This window comes from Takifugu flavidus, chromosome 1, assembly GCF_003711565.1.
Source record: "Takifugu flavidus isolate HTHZ2018 chromosome 1, ASM371156v2, whole genome shotgun sequence".
In the NCBI taxonomy this organism is placed as follows: domain Eukaryota; kingdom Metazoa; phylum Chordata; class Actinopteri; order Tetraodontiformes; family Tetraodontidae; genus Takifugu; species Takifugu flavidus.
Genome location: NC_079520.1, coordinates 12,357,825 through 12,375,845, shown reverse-complemented (window position 1 = coordinate 12,375,845; position 18,021 = coordinate 12,357,825). Strand labels below are relative to the sequence as shown.

Here is an 18,021-nt window from a genome sequence, read left to right as displayed (position 1 = left end):
CATTTTAATAGTCTATAACGTGAATTAATTGAACGAACAAGCATCCTAAACGTTTAGAGATCCTTTCCAATTTGAGTCCCAGGAAAAAACACGTTATTTGGAGGCGTGTTGTGAGAAATATAATAAAGTGGGCGTGTCTTGCCCTGTCTGCGTCTCTCCAGCTCAGCCAATCGACGTTTCTTTGCGTTGTTCACTTCCTGTTTCCCGTCATGCCTTGTCCGAAATATGGCGGAATGCTTTTGCAATTACAGTCACTGCGATTAGAAGGTTTATTTTTGTTTGTTTGTTTTAAAAAAGAGTCCTACTTCGCAGTTACTACGGTTGATGAGGGGTAAAAATATTCTTCAACAATGCCGAAATATTACGAAGATAAAGAAGAAGATAACAGAGCCTGCGCTGGAATCAAAGAGGATTTCAAAGCTTGTCTCCTTCAGCACGACTGTGTGTTAAAGGTACGGACGTCTACTAATGGTGGTGTAGTTGTTTCACCTTGTGTCTTAAGGTTACTCAAAATCTCGCTTCTGACTTGCCCTGGGCCTTAGCCATACATGACCTTCATTCCAATAAGAGTTTGCTCTGCACACACACATTCAGTTCGTAATCAACAATTGGGACGCAAATAAAATAAGTTCCAACGATTGTTTCAACTATATCCGTTGTATGATTTTACCCACGTGAACTAGGTCTCCTATAATGTTGAGTTGTGTAGGCAGTCAGATTCAGGCTGTTTTGCACTACAGGTTTGCAGGTGTTAAAATCCCAGTGAATTTTGTGTCTATATTTACCAGGAGGGGAAGTTACCCAGTCAATGTTTGAAGGAGGGCCACTGTAAAGCCTTGCAGACCTCCTTCTTTGAGTGTAAGAGGTCAATGGTAAGTTCTAATGATGTGCTTGAACTGAAATTTTAATTTTTGCTGAAATTAAACCATTGCCGATATATATATATTTTTTTAAAAAAAATGTTTTTTCTTCTTAAACAGCTGGACACAAGATCGAGATTCAGAGGACGGAAAGGCTACTAAGGGACTCTGATCACTGTTGTTGGAATAAATAAAGATTGGATGGGTGGTAGCAGATACATTATATTGTCAAAAATATCCACTCACCCGTTAAAACAGGCACCTGGCGACTGCTTCTACATGCTACTTCCACTTCTAATTGTGAAATAATGGGTCACTCTCAGGACATCAGTGATTTTCAGCATGGTACCGTGACAGGATGTCACTTGAGCAAAAGGTCTACTCTTGATCTTTCTTCGCTGCTCAATATCCCACGTGAAACTTTTAGTGGGATCTTAAAGTGGAAGCGATTGGGAACAACAGCAATTTGGTCACAAAGTGGTAGGCCTGGTAAAATCATTGAGCAGGGTCAGCAGATACCAAGGCGGAGAGTGAACAGAGGCCAAGCTCTTCCTGTTCCAACATTACTGGGCACCAGTGCACAAAGTATGGTCCATAAAGATGTGGATGAGGGAGTTTGGTGTGCAAGAACTTAACTGGCCAGCACAGCATTCTGATCTCAACAGAACACCTTCAGGATGAATTACAGCTGAGACTGAGCCAAGCTTTCACTTCCAATATCATACAGGTTCTTCAAACAATGATCAAAAATCAAATTCCTTCTCCTGGTGAGAAGCCTTCCCAGAAAAGATGAGGATGGAGTTGTGGTTAGACATATGAAACCCCATGAATTAAGAATGGAATTTTACTCAAGTTCATCTGTGTATGAAGGCAGCTGAAGGAATACTTTTGGCAATATAAAGTTTATATTGTAGATATGTTTAATTTCCAAGGGTCAGGGAAGACATGCTGGTCACAAAGGACTAAGGTATATAGTATGAAAGAAGAAAAACCTGCACTTACAGAAGGATAATCAACCAGTTCTATAAAGAAAACTTGCAACTGTCAAATGGATCGAGCAATTTCTGGATAAATACATGTAATCAATATAGAAACCAGATGTGTAAAGAGAGCTTGTTAAATGCTAAACTGAATACAATAAAAGTAATACAAACATTTGTAGTCATCTAAAAATTACATATACATGGAGGCCTCTGACTCTTCCATTATTTCAAAGAAGCCATCATCATCTGCTCAAACTTATTCAAGTCCACCTTCTTAATTATAAAAACCTTACAAGCCATCTTCAGGAAGTCTGCAGTATCTACCACCATCATGCCTCGAGTGTGTGTGCCTGTCAGCTCAACGGTAACAGGATAATGGTCGCTTTCTATGATAAACGAATCATCTATGGCAGCTGCCATAGCGTAGGAGTCGCAGGAAACGAATCCAGAACCTGCAACAAACTCTTTCTCAACCCTCTCAGATTTTGATGCAGCCATGCTGTACTTGAAGATCTGCGCCATGAAACGAGCTTTGTGGGTGTCCTGTGCTAACCAGTCATCACAGAACTCCTGCCAGCACAAGGAAATTACAGTTCATTTATGCAATTACTCACAAAACTGCAGTGCAGATCTCCATATATGTTATTGTGTGACGGGAAACTTTACCCAGCTCAGCTTGCTGTGGCAGGTAAACTCCCAACACGCCAAGTAGGTGGGACACTGGTATTCTTTTAGTACTATGTAAGCAGCTTCTGGATCTGCCGTGAAATTGAACTCGCCACATACGGTGGTGTTTCCTCGAGCTGATCAGACAGAAACAGGAATTGGAGAATGTAGACAGGAAAGTGGCACTCAAGTCTTGATTTCACTGACACTCAGTGTTGCCTCCCATGATATACAGCCCTCTCAATTTGCTCGGTAAGGACGGATCCATCCTCACAGCCAGAGCCAGGTTCGTGAGTGGTGCTGTGGCAACTAGAGAAACCTTAGGAACAAAACTTAGTTTCAAAGTTAAACAGAAGCATTTGACATTAACACCTGCACCTTAACGTGTCTCTCACCTTCCCTGGGTTCTCATTGATAATTCTGATCATAGCTGACACAGCACCCTCTTTCTGAACCATATCCAGACCAGGGGCATTTGCATCAGGAACATCTCCCAGGCCATCATATCCATGGAAGTGTCCTGCATCAATGGCGTTCCCCAGGAGGGGTTTAGCAGCACCCTTAAATACTGGAATCTGTCATGTGAGAAGAAGGAAGAGAACTCAGAACAAGACAAAATAAGCCACATATGGCTGGGTTTCTAGTGTCCTCTTTCAAATCGCTTGTAAAACCCACTTTTACCGTCTGGCATTTCTCGGAACCATTTTGATTTCATAGTGGATTGCATAATGTTGTCCCTGTTTGTTTGATTGCATTGTTTTGTTTTTACACACTTTGTAACTTGGTTTTGAAAGATTCTAAAAGAAATTTTAAAGATACATTACCTCCAGTTTATTGCAGGCCTGCAGGACTCGCAGTGTATTCTTACACACATTTTCCACAGTAGTGTTTCCGTGCACGCAGGTGATGCCCAGGAGCTCCACATTGGGTGCAGCTAGAGCTAACATGATGGCCTGTGCATCATCCACCCCACAGTCTACATCCACCAGTAGCAGCTTCTTCATCATGGACCCTGAAAGTAAAGTCCATTTATTACCAGCAGTCTAGTGAAACAAAAACTACACTTCACGTTTAATAGAACATTCCGTGGTAAGCATAATCATTTAAAACAAAAGTAAACACATTTCAAAAACACCTGCCTGTAGCTGAATAAGATTTAGTGCGATTTGTGCCAAGCGTTCCTCTTTCTCTCACAGGTGTCAACCAGCGATAGTCGAATGACCTTTGAGTATAGAAAAATCAAAACAATCACTGGGCAAAGTAGAAAGAAAAGTTAATATTTACCTGGGGGAGTGGGTGAAAGAGGACTATTGTTAATTATTCTTTTTCTACGTTTAATATGTTTGTGTTAAAAAAAACACATTTTTTATTGAATCTATAAAACACTATTTTCCATGTATTTTGTATACAGTGATCCCTCGTTTATCGCGGGAGTTGCGTTCCAAAAATAACACGCGAAAAGTGAAATCCGTGAAGTAGTCAGCTTCATTTTTTTTATTATTTTACAATGCAATACTGAACTATAGAATGAAACCAAAAATCAAAACCTGTTTTAAAGCCCAAAATTTGTTTAAAACAATAATTTTAATATAGTAATACAAGGTTGGAAACATTGTCACTCGCGTATTTCCCAGTCCCAGCTGTGCCTCTTCGTCCTGACTCCGCTCCGCTGGAGCGTCTGTTTCTACTGAAGGCGCAGGAGTCTTTCTCCGAGAGAAGAACATTGTTATGGGTAGTTGTTGGCGCTCTTTCTTTTTCTGAGCAAGATTTTTATAAACGGATATGCCAACTTTCGATTATATTTGAGAACTGCAATGAACGACTCGCAAAAAAATCCGTGAAGCAGCGAAGCCGTGAAAGATGAAACGCGATATAGCGAGGGATCACTGTATTTTTAAAAGAATATATTGTTAAATTGAAATTGTATTTTAAAAAACGGGTTTCAAGTTCAACGCTAAAGGTTTCCGGCGGAGCATTTATCAATGAACACTGCCAAAGATGCTTACGAAAGATGCAAGAGAAATAAGCTAATTTGCTAGCTGTCGAAAAGAATAATTTGACGTGTCCATATATTTTTTTGTACAGTAGTGAAGTGTGCGGGCGACCTTTGTCTCACCTTCTCGCAGAGTTGCGGAAAACATGACAAGAGACAACGCACCGAGCAGCCACCAACATGAACACCGTCGGCAGGACGTCTCCACACGGAAGACATTAGAGACTGGACAGCGGACGTGGGTACAGTGAAGGTGGGGGAACAGTCAGCTCTCACTCTGTTAGCACTTATGAAGACGTCTTTAGCGAAACAAATTCAATTATGTTTTTCCTCCCTCAGCAAAGATTTACTTTATTTTCCTCACAAATATGGGGTCTGTTCTTGTGACAGGAATATGCAATATGTTTCCCCTAACTATAACAAAAAACAGACAAAATGAAGCTGAGGTGAATCTTCTTTCGAACTTGACAATCTATCATATGATGTCACTTCCTGATGTATTTATTTTCATACAGGGATTATTTAAAGATTAAACGCGTTTGTCTTTTAAACTATTCGTTGTACTTATATTATAAGATACATTTTAATTTTCAGACAGTTAAAAAAATCACTTCGAAATAGTTTATATAAGGTAAACCTGCTAATTTCAGGAACCATGTCCTGCAATTCACGCACACACTCATTGAACGTTGATAATTTATTCAGGATCCACTTTTACTTCATAACATGAGCATATCCAAAACAGTCCCCTCCGACCAGTTTGTATACATAATCAATCAGAGCAGGTTCAAGATATACTCACTAATAATGGACAAAACTATTAGAGCATCAGGCCACTATAGCCATATTATCAGAAATAAGCAAATAAGATTTCCAAAATAAAATCCACTGTCTATGTTTTGTACAATAAAGTACACTGGAGCCTTTAAAATGACATGATGTTCTGCGAAAGAATGTGAAATACGTTACCATGTTTTAAGCAGTGCTTTAAACTGTAATATTATAATCTATACAGATTTTGCGTAATAACCATGCACGTCCAATCAATTTAGTCTGCATAACTCAACTGTGTGTTCTAAAATTCAAAAGACAATCTTAAAAATAAGTCAGAAATACTTTCAAGCAACTATGTCACTCGCATACAACCTGCAGCAATGGCCTCAACAGCCTCAGAACTATTTAGATTTGTGAACCAGTTCCCACCAATGGTACCCCATGGTAGAAAAACAAAACTAAAACTGAAAGGACTCCATTGTGAGAAACACATCAGAGATTCATGCCTGATATGTTCTTCTTAAACAGCTGTGGTAGACATAAACTGGAATGTTTCTGTGGCTGAAGCTGAAAGAACAGAGAGAGAGTGGGAAGAAACAGACCTCAAATAAAAAGCATTTAAATAAAATTAGGCTGGTGCCATGATTTAGACAGTGTCATTCTCTTGCCCAGTGTTTGAAGAGAAGTTGAAAAGATGTCTATTTTGACCAATCTATTCATCTAAACAGAAATGCACTTGTCATGTTGGCTATTTGCAGTGATCTTTTTTTGGTATCTCCAAATTATGCAACTCGACTCAACTTCCTGCTCCATCCAAGTGGCATTTTTCCTATTCTGTTTTTTCTCTTCTCCATCAGGCTCATGTCTTTTATGTGTAGGCAGTGTGTATCACAGTACAAACACAAATAAACAGTGCTGGGAACTATTTTCAAAGTTAGAACAATAACAATACAAAACAGAGCGGCTACAGTGTGATTCCTATGTGTTTAGAGGTTGGACACTATATCACTTACAAGCTACAGTTTGTTGGCTTTGGCTACTGACACAATTCTTCATGGTGTTTTTCCTGTGAGAGTTTCACTTTTAAAACAATTTGACAGCCTCGGCTACAAGTTGGAGGTTGTTGCACAGGCCTGTGTTGTCAAACGACACGTGAGCGCAGATCCCGATAACACATGATCCCAAAGGAAAGTCCAACAGTTTCCTTCTAATGCTGTGCAGATTTCATCCTTCTAACTCTGTTGTAGTTGTGTCACGAGTGAACAAACTGTGGTAGAAATGGAATCAGGGCCCTCTGGCTGGAGGATCCCGGTCTTTGCTGATTGTGACTGTGAAGTTGATGTGGAAAAGGAATGGAACCTGCTGGAGCAGAGGGGAAGCTGCTTTAAAATCAACTAGAGTACTGGCACTTGGACATCGATCATCGATGGGGGGGTGGAGGGGGAGGTCTGAGCTCAAAACAAAAGGCTGTTGTTTCAGTTTGTGATGTGTCATCAGTTTGTTTCCTTCACTGAGAAGAATTCCCTTAGGTCTCGACCTTCCCGTAGGTCCCCTCTGGAGGGCGATACTGTTTGGGGAAGGCTTTAAGCTGAAGGGAGTTAAAGGCGTATTTGCGACATCCCACGTTCTTCATGGTGTTCTCTCGTCTGCAGCCCTCGCTGTGGAGAAACAAGCCACAGGTTATCTCCTTATTTAGGACTGCTTTGATGAGCTTTCAATGGTGGTGTAATCGCAGCTGTGAGGTTTATAACATTCAGGATTATCAGCTGACCTGCGCATACAGTCCAAGGCCTGGTAGAAGACCTGTGGGGCGAGGGCGTGTTCTTGCTGCAGGACCTGACACTGCTCCAGGGTCACCGACATGGCTGTGCGGTCTTTGGCGCTCTTGCAGCTAGTGAAACGCACTCCGTTTAGTCGTCGACATGCCTTTAGAGGTTGGAAGCAGAAAACAGATGAGTAAGACAGAGCCTTTAAGACCTGAAGCATAAAGGGTAGCAGAAATGAGCACACCTCGGCAGCTTGCCACAGAATCTCCACATTCTTGCTTTTTTTGGCTTTTACATTTTGACCTAGCAGTTTCAGCAGCTCTGGTAGGCTGGTGGTGCTGTGGGAGCGAGGAAGGGCTGAGGAGAGCAAAGAAGAAGAACAATGAATTGAGGAAGCAAAGTTTTCTGTCTGACAAGTGTGAAGTGAACTCACAATCTTCAGGCAGGACCTCTTTAAACTGGTCGTAATACGACTGGAGGCGAGTCATGCTCTCCATGTTGATCACGTCTTGTAATGATGAGTCTCCAAACCTGGAAAATTATATATATAACAGAATATATAACTAATTCAGACAATTTGAAAGTCAAAACACACAAGAGTTTCCAAGTGTTGAGGGGCTCTGGGGTCCTAAAACAACAGTTATACAATAAACTGTTCTTTTCTAACTCACTTCTCGGCCAGTGTCTGCTGTTCGTTGATCCCAACATTAAAAAGGACAGGCTGCACACGGAGAAGCATCCCATTTTGGATCTCCCGGGGCAGCATGTCAAACATCACCCCGGGCATCGGAATCCTGACATTGAAGCCGTTCCTATTCCCTGTGATCACAGGCAGCATGTCTGGGGCGAAACCCGAAGTGGCCTGTGTAACTTTGAAGGTGACATTTCTCAGGTCCATCACTCCGACGCACATATCCTCCAGCATTGCCAGCTCCTCACCTTTAAGACAACAGAAGTCAGCACACACACTCTGCTTCTGGGTGCAACACTCATATCCCACACGTTACCATAAGTGCTCAGCAGGCCCTCGTATTGCACCAGCAACCCGATAGTGTGCAGCTGCCGAAGGAATCCTGCGTCACAGAGACTGTTCCTCAGCTTGATAATGAACCCGCAGATCAGCGCCGTCAGCTGTAAGAGGCGCACACACACTTTATGGTAAGCCTTCAAATTCCAGTATACCATTTACAAGAGCTGTTACAGATAAAGAGAGGGAGATCTTAACAAACCGTCTGACAGAAGACCACGTCCCGGCGGTACTGCAGGGTGAGGCTGGTGGCGATGGTGGGGGCGCTGTCCTGCATCAGCAGGAACACCATGGCCTTTTTGGCCTTGTCACTCATCAGAGAGGCGCAGTCTGTCAGCGTGGTGAGCAGAGGGTACAGAGCTTCGCTCCACTCTCCTGTGGGGTTGGAGGTTCAAACGCACACATGTAGGACACATACAGGAACAAACTTGCTGATACATCCACTGAAGTGTGTGTGTGTGTGTGTTCTTGTTTTGCAGTGTCTGATGTTTATTAGTTTAGTAATTATTGCTCTCACCTGGAGAAGTTTTCTCTACTTCTGGGCTGCTGTCTGTGAGTGAGAGAGAGAAAGTAAGATGTGTCCAGATGTGGAGAGATCAATTTAGAATTAATCAGGCAGTAAGGCCAGACAGTTGCCGATCAGGACATGAACAGGGAGCATTCTGGTGACAGAGTGATGCTCACTGTTGCTGAGCTAGAAGACACACAGCAACAGAGCTCTTTCTACTGGTACCTTTCCTCGCATTCTTCGGCTCCTCGTTGGCGAGAAGAAACACATCCTCAGAGCTACTGTCGCTCTGGAGTTTGTCTCTCTGCAGCAGCCTGTCCACCTTCTGAATGACACACTCCAGGCTCTTATCAACATTTAACCAAATCTTCTCCTACACACAAGCAAAGAATTCAAATAGTCAATGGTCAGTACATCTGAAAACACACAGAACCCAGGTACTGAAGGGGCAAACACACTCTTATCTTACCCACTCCTCCTCAGGCAAATCTGTTTGAAATGAGGAGCGCTTGTTTTTGGTGCCCTCTGCAGATGGTGAGGTGCCAGCACGGGAAGGGGAGGTGGAGTGGCGGGAAGGAGAGCGTGATGGAGAACGAGAGGAGGGTGAGAGAGAGGAAGAGGATGGGGATGGGGTGCCCTGCTGGGTCAGCTCTGGACGCGCAGCGGCCAAGGCCAGGATGGCCGTAGACAGAAGTTTGGAGTCGCACACCGTCACCAGCTGACGGGTCTGCGGGAGAAACATCAGAGGGAGGTGGGTAAAGATAAAAAGGTTCCATCAGAACTACAGCTTCATTTCAAAGGTGTGTAGAATAAATCTTGTCCTATCTGCACATATTTCTTATCAGAATGTTAAACCTGTGACCTAGTTCCCACCTTCTCTTTCAGGATGGTGAGGGTTCTCTCCAAAGCATTGGCTGAGCGGTCCTTGGCGGCTCGAGACAGGCGTTCGGTGTAATAGCACACCTGCGTCTTCAGAGTGTTAATCTGAGCGATTAGCTCCTTCGCTTTCACAATGTCCTGAGGCTGGTACACCATTCTCTTAGAGGCCGCAGAGCTCTGGCTGTGTTTGGAAGAAAATGGCACAAAATAGAAAGAAATTGTGCAACTAACAAACAAAGCTACCCTAACGAGCTGGTGCACATGCCCACAACAAATATAATAGCTCACCTTTCCTCCCCATAAGTGCTGATTATGTATGGCAAAAAAATAATTTCAAAAAAGACTATTAATTTCTCTGTAAATCGACATGGACGTTGAAACAAAGTGTGTATGATCTGCTTTCCACTCACTTCTTCCTGGCTTCTTCAAGCTTGTGCAGCAATTTGCGGAGGCCGCAGCCTTTAAAGCCCTGATGATGTGCAGCAGGAGCACCAATAGTCACCACGTCATAGGTGCGGTCTAATCGTAGGAGAGTAAAAAAAAATGAGACAGACAACGGAAAAAGAACGACTGAATTAAACAATATATAGGAATTTCAATATAAATTTTCACAGGGAACAAGTCCTCTGTAACCCGATAAAGAATAAATGGTGACACATTAGCTCACCACTAACATTGCTGGCGTTAGCTGCTTAGCATAATTCCAGTAAATATTTCTGAAAAACCACACAGACAGATCTTCAAAATACAGACAGGTAGAAATGCAGCAATAAAGGACCAACCATAGCCAGCCTCTCCCTGCACTCTCATCCTTTGGACATGCAGGTTTGTAGGAATAAACTCTAATTTCCTCTCAGCTTTCAAGGTGCTTGACTTAAATGAAGGACCTGGGAGACAGAAGCAGAGGATATTTCACATTTAAAAAGGCTGAGCAATTAAAAATTACACATAATAATGAAACCTGAGACTATGAGTAACATGAATCTGTAATGCTTGTTTATATCTCTCACCTTTGTATTCGTGCAGGTCACTTATGGTCTCCTGGTAAGTCAGGATAATGGTCTGATACTGAGTGATGATCTGCCTCCTGAGGTTCTCCCAGCATGGAGACAGCTCCCCCAGTTCCTCCAGCTCACACACTCTGCACACCACACAAATACAATTAAACAACAGACTTCATGTTGAGTCACTGTGGAGCTCCCAGTAGCTCAGCAGCATCCTCAGTAAACAATAAGCGTGTGGAGGAGGTTGACTCCTCACAAATCTTTGTGTTCATGCATAAAATAACTTTGAGATGTAACCTGACAGCATCTTCCTCCAGCAGCAGTTTGACAAACTGCCGGGGAACATGGAGGGACAGCACGCTCTCCGCCATCTGCTCCAAGATGCGAAGGTGGTTACCGTCCGTGGTGGGGAAGCGGTACGTTCGGGACATGACACCTCCAAATGCTAAAAAGAGGCGTAACGTGTCGAAGTCATGACAACCCGCAGCTAAGACTTCCACAAGTGGCTGAGACACGTTGGAATAATCACAGTCACTCACCAGCCTTCAGCAGAAGGTCTTTGAACAAAGACGAAGACCTGGATTTGATGCCTACAGACTCAGTCAGACTTTCATCCACAGGCAGAACCATCTGATCCAAAAACATAAAAGATTTAATGAGAAAACTAAAACTTAGTCCCTCATCCATACTCGTGACAGCAGAGACAGTTTAATGGAAAATGTTATCTAACCCTAACCCCAGATTACTTTCTGCTATGCTGCAGCAGCGACCTCTAATCTGAAGCCCCGTTCTCCCCAGTTGTGCTCCCACCTGCAGTCCTGCAGCACAGGGTGCATCCATCCCAGAAGTGGGTCAACGTCATAATGAAAGAAGCCAGATAATAATCGCAGAACAGCTCATACCAGACACAACGGAACCAAATATTTAGCTTTTGAGCCTTTAATATCACATACACAGAAACAGCAGCTGAGGACCACTCACCCGCCCATTAACAGTGTCTCCTCTCTGTAATCGGGGAACTGGTGCTCTCTGTTCCCGCTTTTCCTCCACCTGCCAGGCAATGACGGTGATGTTTCCCACTCTCTCGTTCTCAGCTGACCTGTCCCACAGCGACACTACGTAAATGAACGCCCCCCCAAACTCCCCATCAGGTTTGTCTTCTTACCTGAGTGTCAGGTGCAGTCTGTGGTGCTTGTCCTGCAGCAGCTCTTTCACAGAAAACATGGAGGATCCCAGCATGTACATCTAACAAATACAGAGAAGGTTTAAGGATTTGACTAATCCCTGGAGTTTTTTTCAGGGGAGAGAAGGCGGATTGCTTACGGTGCCCTGTGAGCGGTCCTTTACATCATAGACAGAAAGCTTGACCTGAGTCTGCTGAGTGATCATAGAGTCCTGGAAGAATGCGATGCTGCTCAGGTAGATGGGATTACTGGTGGCCTGGTGACGAAGCCAGACAGAAAGAGGTGAGCTGGTTCCAAGTCTGCATCAGAAGTAAGTAAAAATGAAGGAGGGAAGGCAGGCAGCAGAAATCCTACTTCTATGATTTCAGTCTGAGCATGCTTGGTCCAGAAGGCCTGAGGTGGAGTGGTGCAGCTGACAGCAACAAAGCTGGTTGGTTTGCGATCCAGAGTGGGAGTGATCAGCTCACTGCAGGCTGCAGATGCACAAACAGAGATTACAAAACATTGTCAGCTACTGGTCTCTAATCCTAGGCTATGGGAGAAGGATCTCACACTACTTGGGTGTTGTTAGTCCACGATAAGCTGCAGCGATTTATGATGATACTCTCCACTTAAACGGGGGATATAAAGTAAAATCCCTCCACGCAAATGATGCTGATTTTGACCATTATAATAGACCAAGTCTGCAATACTGGCACGCCATCCCAAATCCTATCAGCAGTTATCAGCAGTTATCATCTTGCAGCTACAGTGACAAAATAAAATCAATATCTGCTGCAGAGAAATTCAGCTTCATGTTATGCACCATCGTTTTTTAAGAAAATATTCATTGATAGTATGGTTATTCTAATTAATTCTTAATAAATCAGTTAAATAAATGAGTGAATTACTTATATTTTGGACACACAACAATTACTGTTAGTGAAGTTGACCTCTGCATTTAACCCCTCCTTCTTATACACCAGTAATAAACACACACAAGCCAGACAGCACTGTGTCCGCAGACAAATGGGCGGCCTTGCTAATGGGCACCTCAACACATGAGCTGTCCCAGGATTTGAACCGTCAACTGCCCAGTAAACAGATTAATACATTTCCTCTGGGCAATGAGCTTCCCAGTTATGTCATGTGTAACAGGAAAACTGAGACAAGGTCAGGATGTGCTGTGCTGAACTGCAGGTAAGCTCAAGTGTAGCTGGGCTCAGAACACTAGGGACATAAATATACTCCAATATCAGTTAGAAATTGCATTATAAAATTATTTTTGAAACAAATACGTCCACATTACTGACACAAGTCACTATTATAAATACCGTAGATGAGGACCCTTTCCTGATGAAGTTATGAACAAAGTTAGTCTGACTGATGTTTCAATTTAACGAGAACTTTCACTGTTCTGTTACCTATAGCAACCAATGCTAGGCAGCTAATCTGAAATCAGAAAGGAGAATGATCGCGTACATTTACAAAGTTCCAATAAAAAGTGACTCTAACATGCTAACATGTTGCGTTATTTTAGCCACTCTAAACTTGGGCTCAATTCTGTGATGGTTTTGGTCATGAAATGTGTTTTCAAGGCACGTTGCCTTCATCGGTCACAGGAAAATACCACTGGCCTTTTCACATTTCATATTTTACCACTGATTTTCTAGGCAGGACAAAGGCAGCGTGTCTGTGAACTCTTCTTGAACTTACCCACACTGAACTCCAGCACGGGTTCGTCTGGATCCTGACTGTTGCCTGTGGGTGAGAGACACAGAGAGAGAGAGAGAGAGACAGCGAGAGAGAGGGGCCCATGATTTATCACCTTAGTATGTCGTTGCTGAACTCAGGTTACCATGGTAGCAGTTACTTAGTTACCTGACAGTGCTAGTCCCATCATCTCAGCGGAGAGATCAAATGTGTTGGCCCGGTAGACGGACCACGGCCGGTGGCGTGGGCTGCGCTCCTTCCCAGACATAGTTGGCTGTTGTTCACGCCGATGATTTTCCAATAAGAACAGAATGATGTGGAGGCGCCGATGATTAAACCGTCATCTGTCTCGTATGTTCGTGTCAGTGTCAAGTGTCAACGCCGTTACGCGTGTGTTGATGGTGAAGCTGGAAAGGGGGGACAAAGAAAACCGAGAATATAGAGTAGATCCTGTTCCGTCTCCATAGAAACAGGCAAGACAACATGTTGAGAGACATGTTTCTCATTATACAACAGACACTGAAATAATCAGGAATACTAGTAATGGAATACTTGAAATAACCCACATTTAGGTTGGTTTGGGTTCCTTACTGTGTTAAAAGTTATCATCTCAGTATGATTCTGCAATTTGAAGATATCTTCTGTCGCTAGTTTGACTTTCATTTCCTTTTATAATGAGCCAAAGTAAGCAGTTATAGAAAGTTCACACAGCTGCAGGATAGAAACTTACAGAGCGAACTGACATATTTTCATCAGGTTAATCACCTTTTCCATCTTTCATACATGAACATAACGCTTGAAATTACCAACAGAGCTTTAAATGTCGTTCATGTAGTAAAACACAAAATATCCAACACACAACTGTTCAGTATGCTAATATTTGACACCATGTTGTCTTAATATTTCTGAATTATTGAAATCAAACCAAACAGGTTTCACTCAAAGAGAATAACACAGTCACGGGCATCTTCTGGGTATCTGAGGCCACAGGTGTGTCTCACTACTGAAATTTCATAGGAATCAGTACAACTATAAATTATTACAAGAAAACACAATACTGAATTCAATTTCCATTTAAAAAACTAGTGTTCCAGTTTCATGGAAACAGTTCCAGGGCTCAGTGGTCAGGAATGATTCTGTATGGGCTTCATATTTAATTACAAGCCTAAATTATAATCTGAGAGAGAGGTAGTTCTCCTTATAATTTCCTCAAACCACGCATGAGAGCTCAGCACAAGTGATACTGTTAGTTACACAAAAGACTCTGTCGTTGCAGCCGCGTCACCAGCAGAGGACCTGGCACCAGAGCAGGTTGAATAGGTGCACGTGGTAAAACAAGAATCAGTCATCTTGCAGGGAGGCTGACATCACTGAGGGGGAGACGCAGTTCATGCTCTTATCATAATGCTCCACCCGCAAAAACAACACCCAAAAAAGGATTAAGTGTGACGGCGCACTGACAAATGGACACAACTTTAGCACAATCATGAATGAAGAGACTGTGGGAGGCTAACAGGGACAAAAAAGGAGGTCTGGTGACTAATCTGAGCTGGAAGCTGCTTCAAACGTCTCTTTCGTGCTCCTGCTACACAAATACTCACTCACCTCTGCACAGACCAAACGCCCTGAATGAACAGTCAACGTGTATCCTGATTGGCTGGGGAGACATCGATCGAGCAAGCGTTTTATCTCCTGTCCCTTAGAAATCCAGCCACAAAGGCAGCACAGCTGTGCCCGTGCCACTGTGCATTCAAGTGAAAGGACGACTTGTGGCGAGGTCTATTTATACACGTGCATCTGTGCTGACGTCAGGCGCCACAGTCAGACTCCAGCGTGACGCTCTGTCACTTTAATCTGCATTTTAGCTGCTTTGTGTGAGACCAAAGCAGATGACAATTACAGGGCTGCTGCTCTGCCTCATTAAGCTGCATGTGAGCGATCGTCAGCGGGAAACATTGTTTAACACGCCGCGCCATTTCGAAACGCCCGTGGGCACTGTGGGACGCTCTCTAGGAAGCCTAGGGTAGATCTAACGTTGAGCCGCGGGGAGCCGTGGATCATCACATTTGCTAAGGTCTGAAAGTGAAGCGAGACCAGAGGCCTGAGCGTGGAAATCAAATGAAAGGATCTGTTGTTGAACCGGATCAAGATAGCGATCAACACCTGTGGACCGCTGATCAGGTCCTTCATGCCTGTAGAATAAGAGAAAAATCGACCTGGATCTGTATGCCAAATTGTTTATGACCCGGTTTCTCTCCTAACAGATAAGCTAGCTGCTAACAGCATCATGTGTCCCTGAGGGAACGTCTCTTCCTCTTTATGTGACCTCTGACCTATATGGAAGCTTCGCCGCTTTAAGACTGGCGCACTGAGGTCGTGTTGTTTAGGGAGGTAAAGAGCAGATTCTGTCGGTAGCAAGTCCCCAGAGGAGGCATACAAGATCCAGTTAGTCACACACTGGCGCCACACAGCTGCCTCCCCCCGATGCTCTCAGACGTGCTCCTCATATGTCCCCCAAAATGGCTCTTCGACCCCAAAATGGAACCTTTCCTGTGCCCCACTATAACCCCGATGCTCTTCTTAGTGTCAGTGTGACGATTCTGTTTCTGATTCTGAGCTTTGCCATCATGATATACTGTCCCTCCCATCTGACCTACAGGAACTGGTCTGTAAATGATACTCGAATCCATAGATCCTTTCTGATTATCTGATCAATGAGGATGTGCAAAATATGTTATACCCAGGAGAATATGTCAGAAAAAGGGGAGGAGAGATTAAAAACAGCCTTTTTAGTGATATCAAGAAAGAAATCTTTGATGATAACAAGTTTCATCCACAGAAACATGGACCCTTGGCTAACATTGGGGTGGAGCAGAAGATCCATTCAACCGTCAAAATAATCAGAAACAAAAATCATGCATGTGCAGAGAGACACAGGAGAAGATGGTAAGGAGCGCAGCATCCTTTATGTGCCTCTTTGTCATAAAAACTGTCACTCAACAGCCCAAGTCTAATCCCCACTCCTGTGGTGAGCACTTGCTAGGCCTGCAATGGCGTGACACACTGGTCCACAGGCAAAACCCCTGGTTTTAAATGGAGAACAGCCTGATTACAAGTAAAGGTTATTGTGCATAATCCTGCTTTAACGGGCGCAAAGCCGCTTGAAACTTTGAAACAGAGGTAACCAAAACCACGAATTTATGGCGATAACACTGGATGTGTTTGTTTATTGACAGTCGGACAGCGGACATTACGTCACAATATCTGCTGATGCTCATTCATCAAAATATACCACACGTCTAAGAGGACGTGTGGTATATTTGTTTTGTGTTTCAGGTTGGAACAACCCATGTAAAAGAGCACAGAAAAAGCACAACATCCGAGATCTCTCTGTGACTGTAAACATGCTCCTGCAGCGGGGTGGCGCCCGGTTCCTGACGGCAGAATCTCTCAGCGTAAAAAATTCCAAAAGGAGAGGTGTCGACAGGCGACGTGAAACACAAAGAATCAGAAGGATCAACCACTCACCGTTTACAGGGGTATGAAACGTTCTTCTCGCAATGATGCGCATCCTGGTTGACAGTCGACGATGCCTCCAGGAGAGACTCGCCCTGGCTCCGGCACGCAGACGTAATACCGCTGCTGGCAGTAGTACAGCCCGCTCTCCACTGGGGGCGCTGTCGGCGTGCTCTGGATTAAATAACTGAATAAAATCCGCTTTATTTATTTGAACATCCTATAAATTTGACTCAAAAGTCCTAGAATGATACTAGGTTTTAAAGTTCAAGTAAATGATTCTTTGACTAAAATGATAATGAAAAACATTTTTCTTCTTACTTGAAACAAATCAGTTATCACATTATTACAGATGTTTCAGAAAAATAAACAATTTAATGGAACATTAACGCTTTACTGTAGAATTGAATTTAATAGATGTTTCAGTGATGTGTGTTGGGATGTGAGACAATCAGTGATGGGATAATAATATTTTCGATGTCCCAATATTCAATATTTATTTTATTTATGTACAATACTCGGGATATACTGTGAAATAAGTTTTACGCCAGATGTGATGGAACACACAGTTTTGTTTTGGTTTGGTTTTCCCAAAAAAATCTGATGGTCCCAAAATGAGCCATTACACTCTTTTGGTCAACAGTGGGTTTGTTTGTTTTTTTTTTTGTTTTTTTTTTTTACCGTTGATCTCTCCCGTGAATGGCTTTTTTGCTCTTATTGTTAAGTCCAGAACAGTTTAACTCAGACAAGTGAGGCCTGTACTTTTTCAGATGTTGTTGTTGGTTCTTTTGTGGCTTCCTGCATGCTTCATATGTGCGTTAGCGGAGTCCTTTTGCTTGGCTGGCCACTCCTGACAAGCTTCTCCATTGTTCCAACGTTTCTCTGGCGTGGAAGTGGCTCATTCTGTGAGTCCCGAAGTCTTAGAACTAGTTTTATGAAGCTTTCCAATATGATTCATGTCACTTACCTGGAGTCGATTAAGATGTGTTTTAATGTCTTGTCCACTATTTAAGTCATTTTTTTCATTCCACAGGTCTGCAGACCACCACTAAACGCAATTAAATAATATATATAATTGTGCTTTGTTTGTGCTCGTGTTACCTTTAATCCCAGTTAGTTCGATTGACATTTAAGTACTTTGGTTTGTTATTGGCCTGTTTTCTAATTTT

General features: G+C 43.1%; 3 protein-coding genes across 7 annotated transcripts; 1 reads left to right on the top strand and 2 right to left on the bottom strand.

Annotated features, from left to right (window-relative positions):
• The first annotated feature begins 191 nt into the window (after positions 1-191).
• On the top strand, positions 192-1,076 carry LOC130536132 (cytochrome c oxidase assembly factor 5). Its single transcript, XM_057051808.1, has 3 exons — positions 192-452; positions 789-872; positions 981-1,076. Exons 1-3 carry the CDS (start codon positions 351-353, stop codon positions 1,020-1,022), a joined length of 228 nt encoding a protein of 75 aa, XP_056907788.1. The 5' UTR covers positions 192-350; the 3' UTR covers positions 1,023-1,076.
• Positions 1,077-1,762: 686 nt separating this feature from the next.
• si:dkey-4e7.3 (uncharacterized protein LOC402865 homolog) lies at positions 1,763-4,783 on the bottom strand. 3 transcript variants are annotated; one of them, XM_057051615.1, is made up of 7 exons: positions 4,626-4,783; positions 3,649-3,731; positions 3,334-3,521; positions 2,905-3,084; positions 2,717-2,828; positions 2,510-2,646; positions 1,763-2,413 (listed from the first exon to the last, which is right to left on the bottom strand). In XM_057051615.1, exons 1-7 carry the CDS (start codon positions 4,682-4,684, stop codon positions 2,066-2,068), a joined length of 1,107 nt encoding a protein of 368 aa, XP_056907595.1. In that variant the 5' UTR covers positions 4,685-4,783; the 3' UTR covers positions 1,763-2,065. The 3 variants fall into 3 exon arrangements, with proteins under 3 accessions (XP_056907595.1, XP_056907606.1, XP_056907614.1); XM_057051626.1 differs by having other exon boundaries at positions 3,334-3,527; positions 3,655-3,731; XM_057051634.1 differs by lacking the exon at positions 3,649-3,731 and having other exon boundaries at positions 4,626-4,772.
• Positions 4,784-5,184: 401 nt separating this feature from the next.
• Positions 5,185-17,008, bottom strand: inpp4aa (inositol polyphosphate-4-phosphatase type I Aa). 3 transcript variants are annotated; one of them, XM_057051361.1, is made up of 24 exons: positions 16,865-17,008; positions 13,505-13,743; positions 13,340-13,384; positions 11,999-12,117; positions 11,784-11,900; positions 11,626-11,705; positions 11,442-11,559; positions 11,000-11,090; positions 10,758-10,905; positions 10,467-10,597; positions 10,239-10,343; positions 9,867-9,975; positions 9,745-9,762; positions 9,451-9,637; positions 9,047-9,304; positions 8,803-8,950; positions 8,587-8,619; positions 8,272-8,444; positions 8,050-8,173; positions 7,714-7,981; positions 7,476-7,573; positions 7,287-7,399; positions 7,048-7,202; positions 5,185-6,934 (listed from the first exon to the last, which is right to left on the bottom strand). In XM_057051361.1, the coding sequence occupies exons 2-24, from the start codon at positions 13,602-13,604 to the stop codon at positions 6,802-6,804; spliced, it is 2,871 nt and encodes a 956-aa protein (XP_056907341.1). In that variant the 5' UTR covers positions 13,605-13,743; positions 16,865-17,008; the 3' UTR covers positions 5,185-6,801. The 3 variants fall into 3 exon arrangements, with proteins under 3 accessions (XP_056907341.1, XP_056907347.1, XP_056907358.1); XM_057051367.1 differs by lacking the exon at positions 16,865-17,008 and adding an exon at positions 14,942-15,105; XM_057051378.1 differs by lacking the exon at positions 9,745-9,762.
• Positions 17,009-18,021: the final 1,013 nt, after the last annotated feature.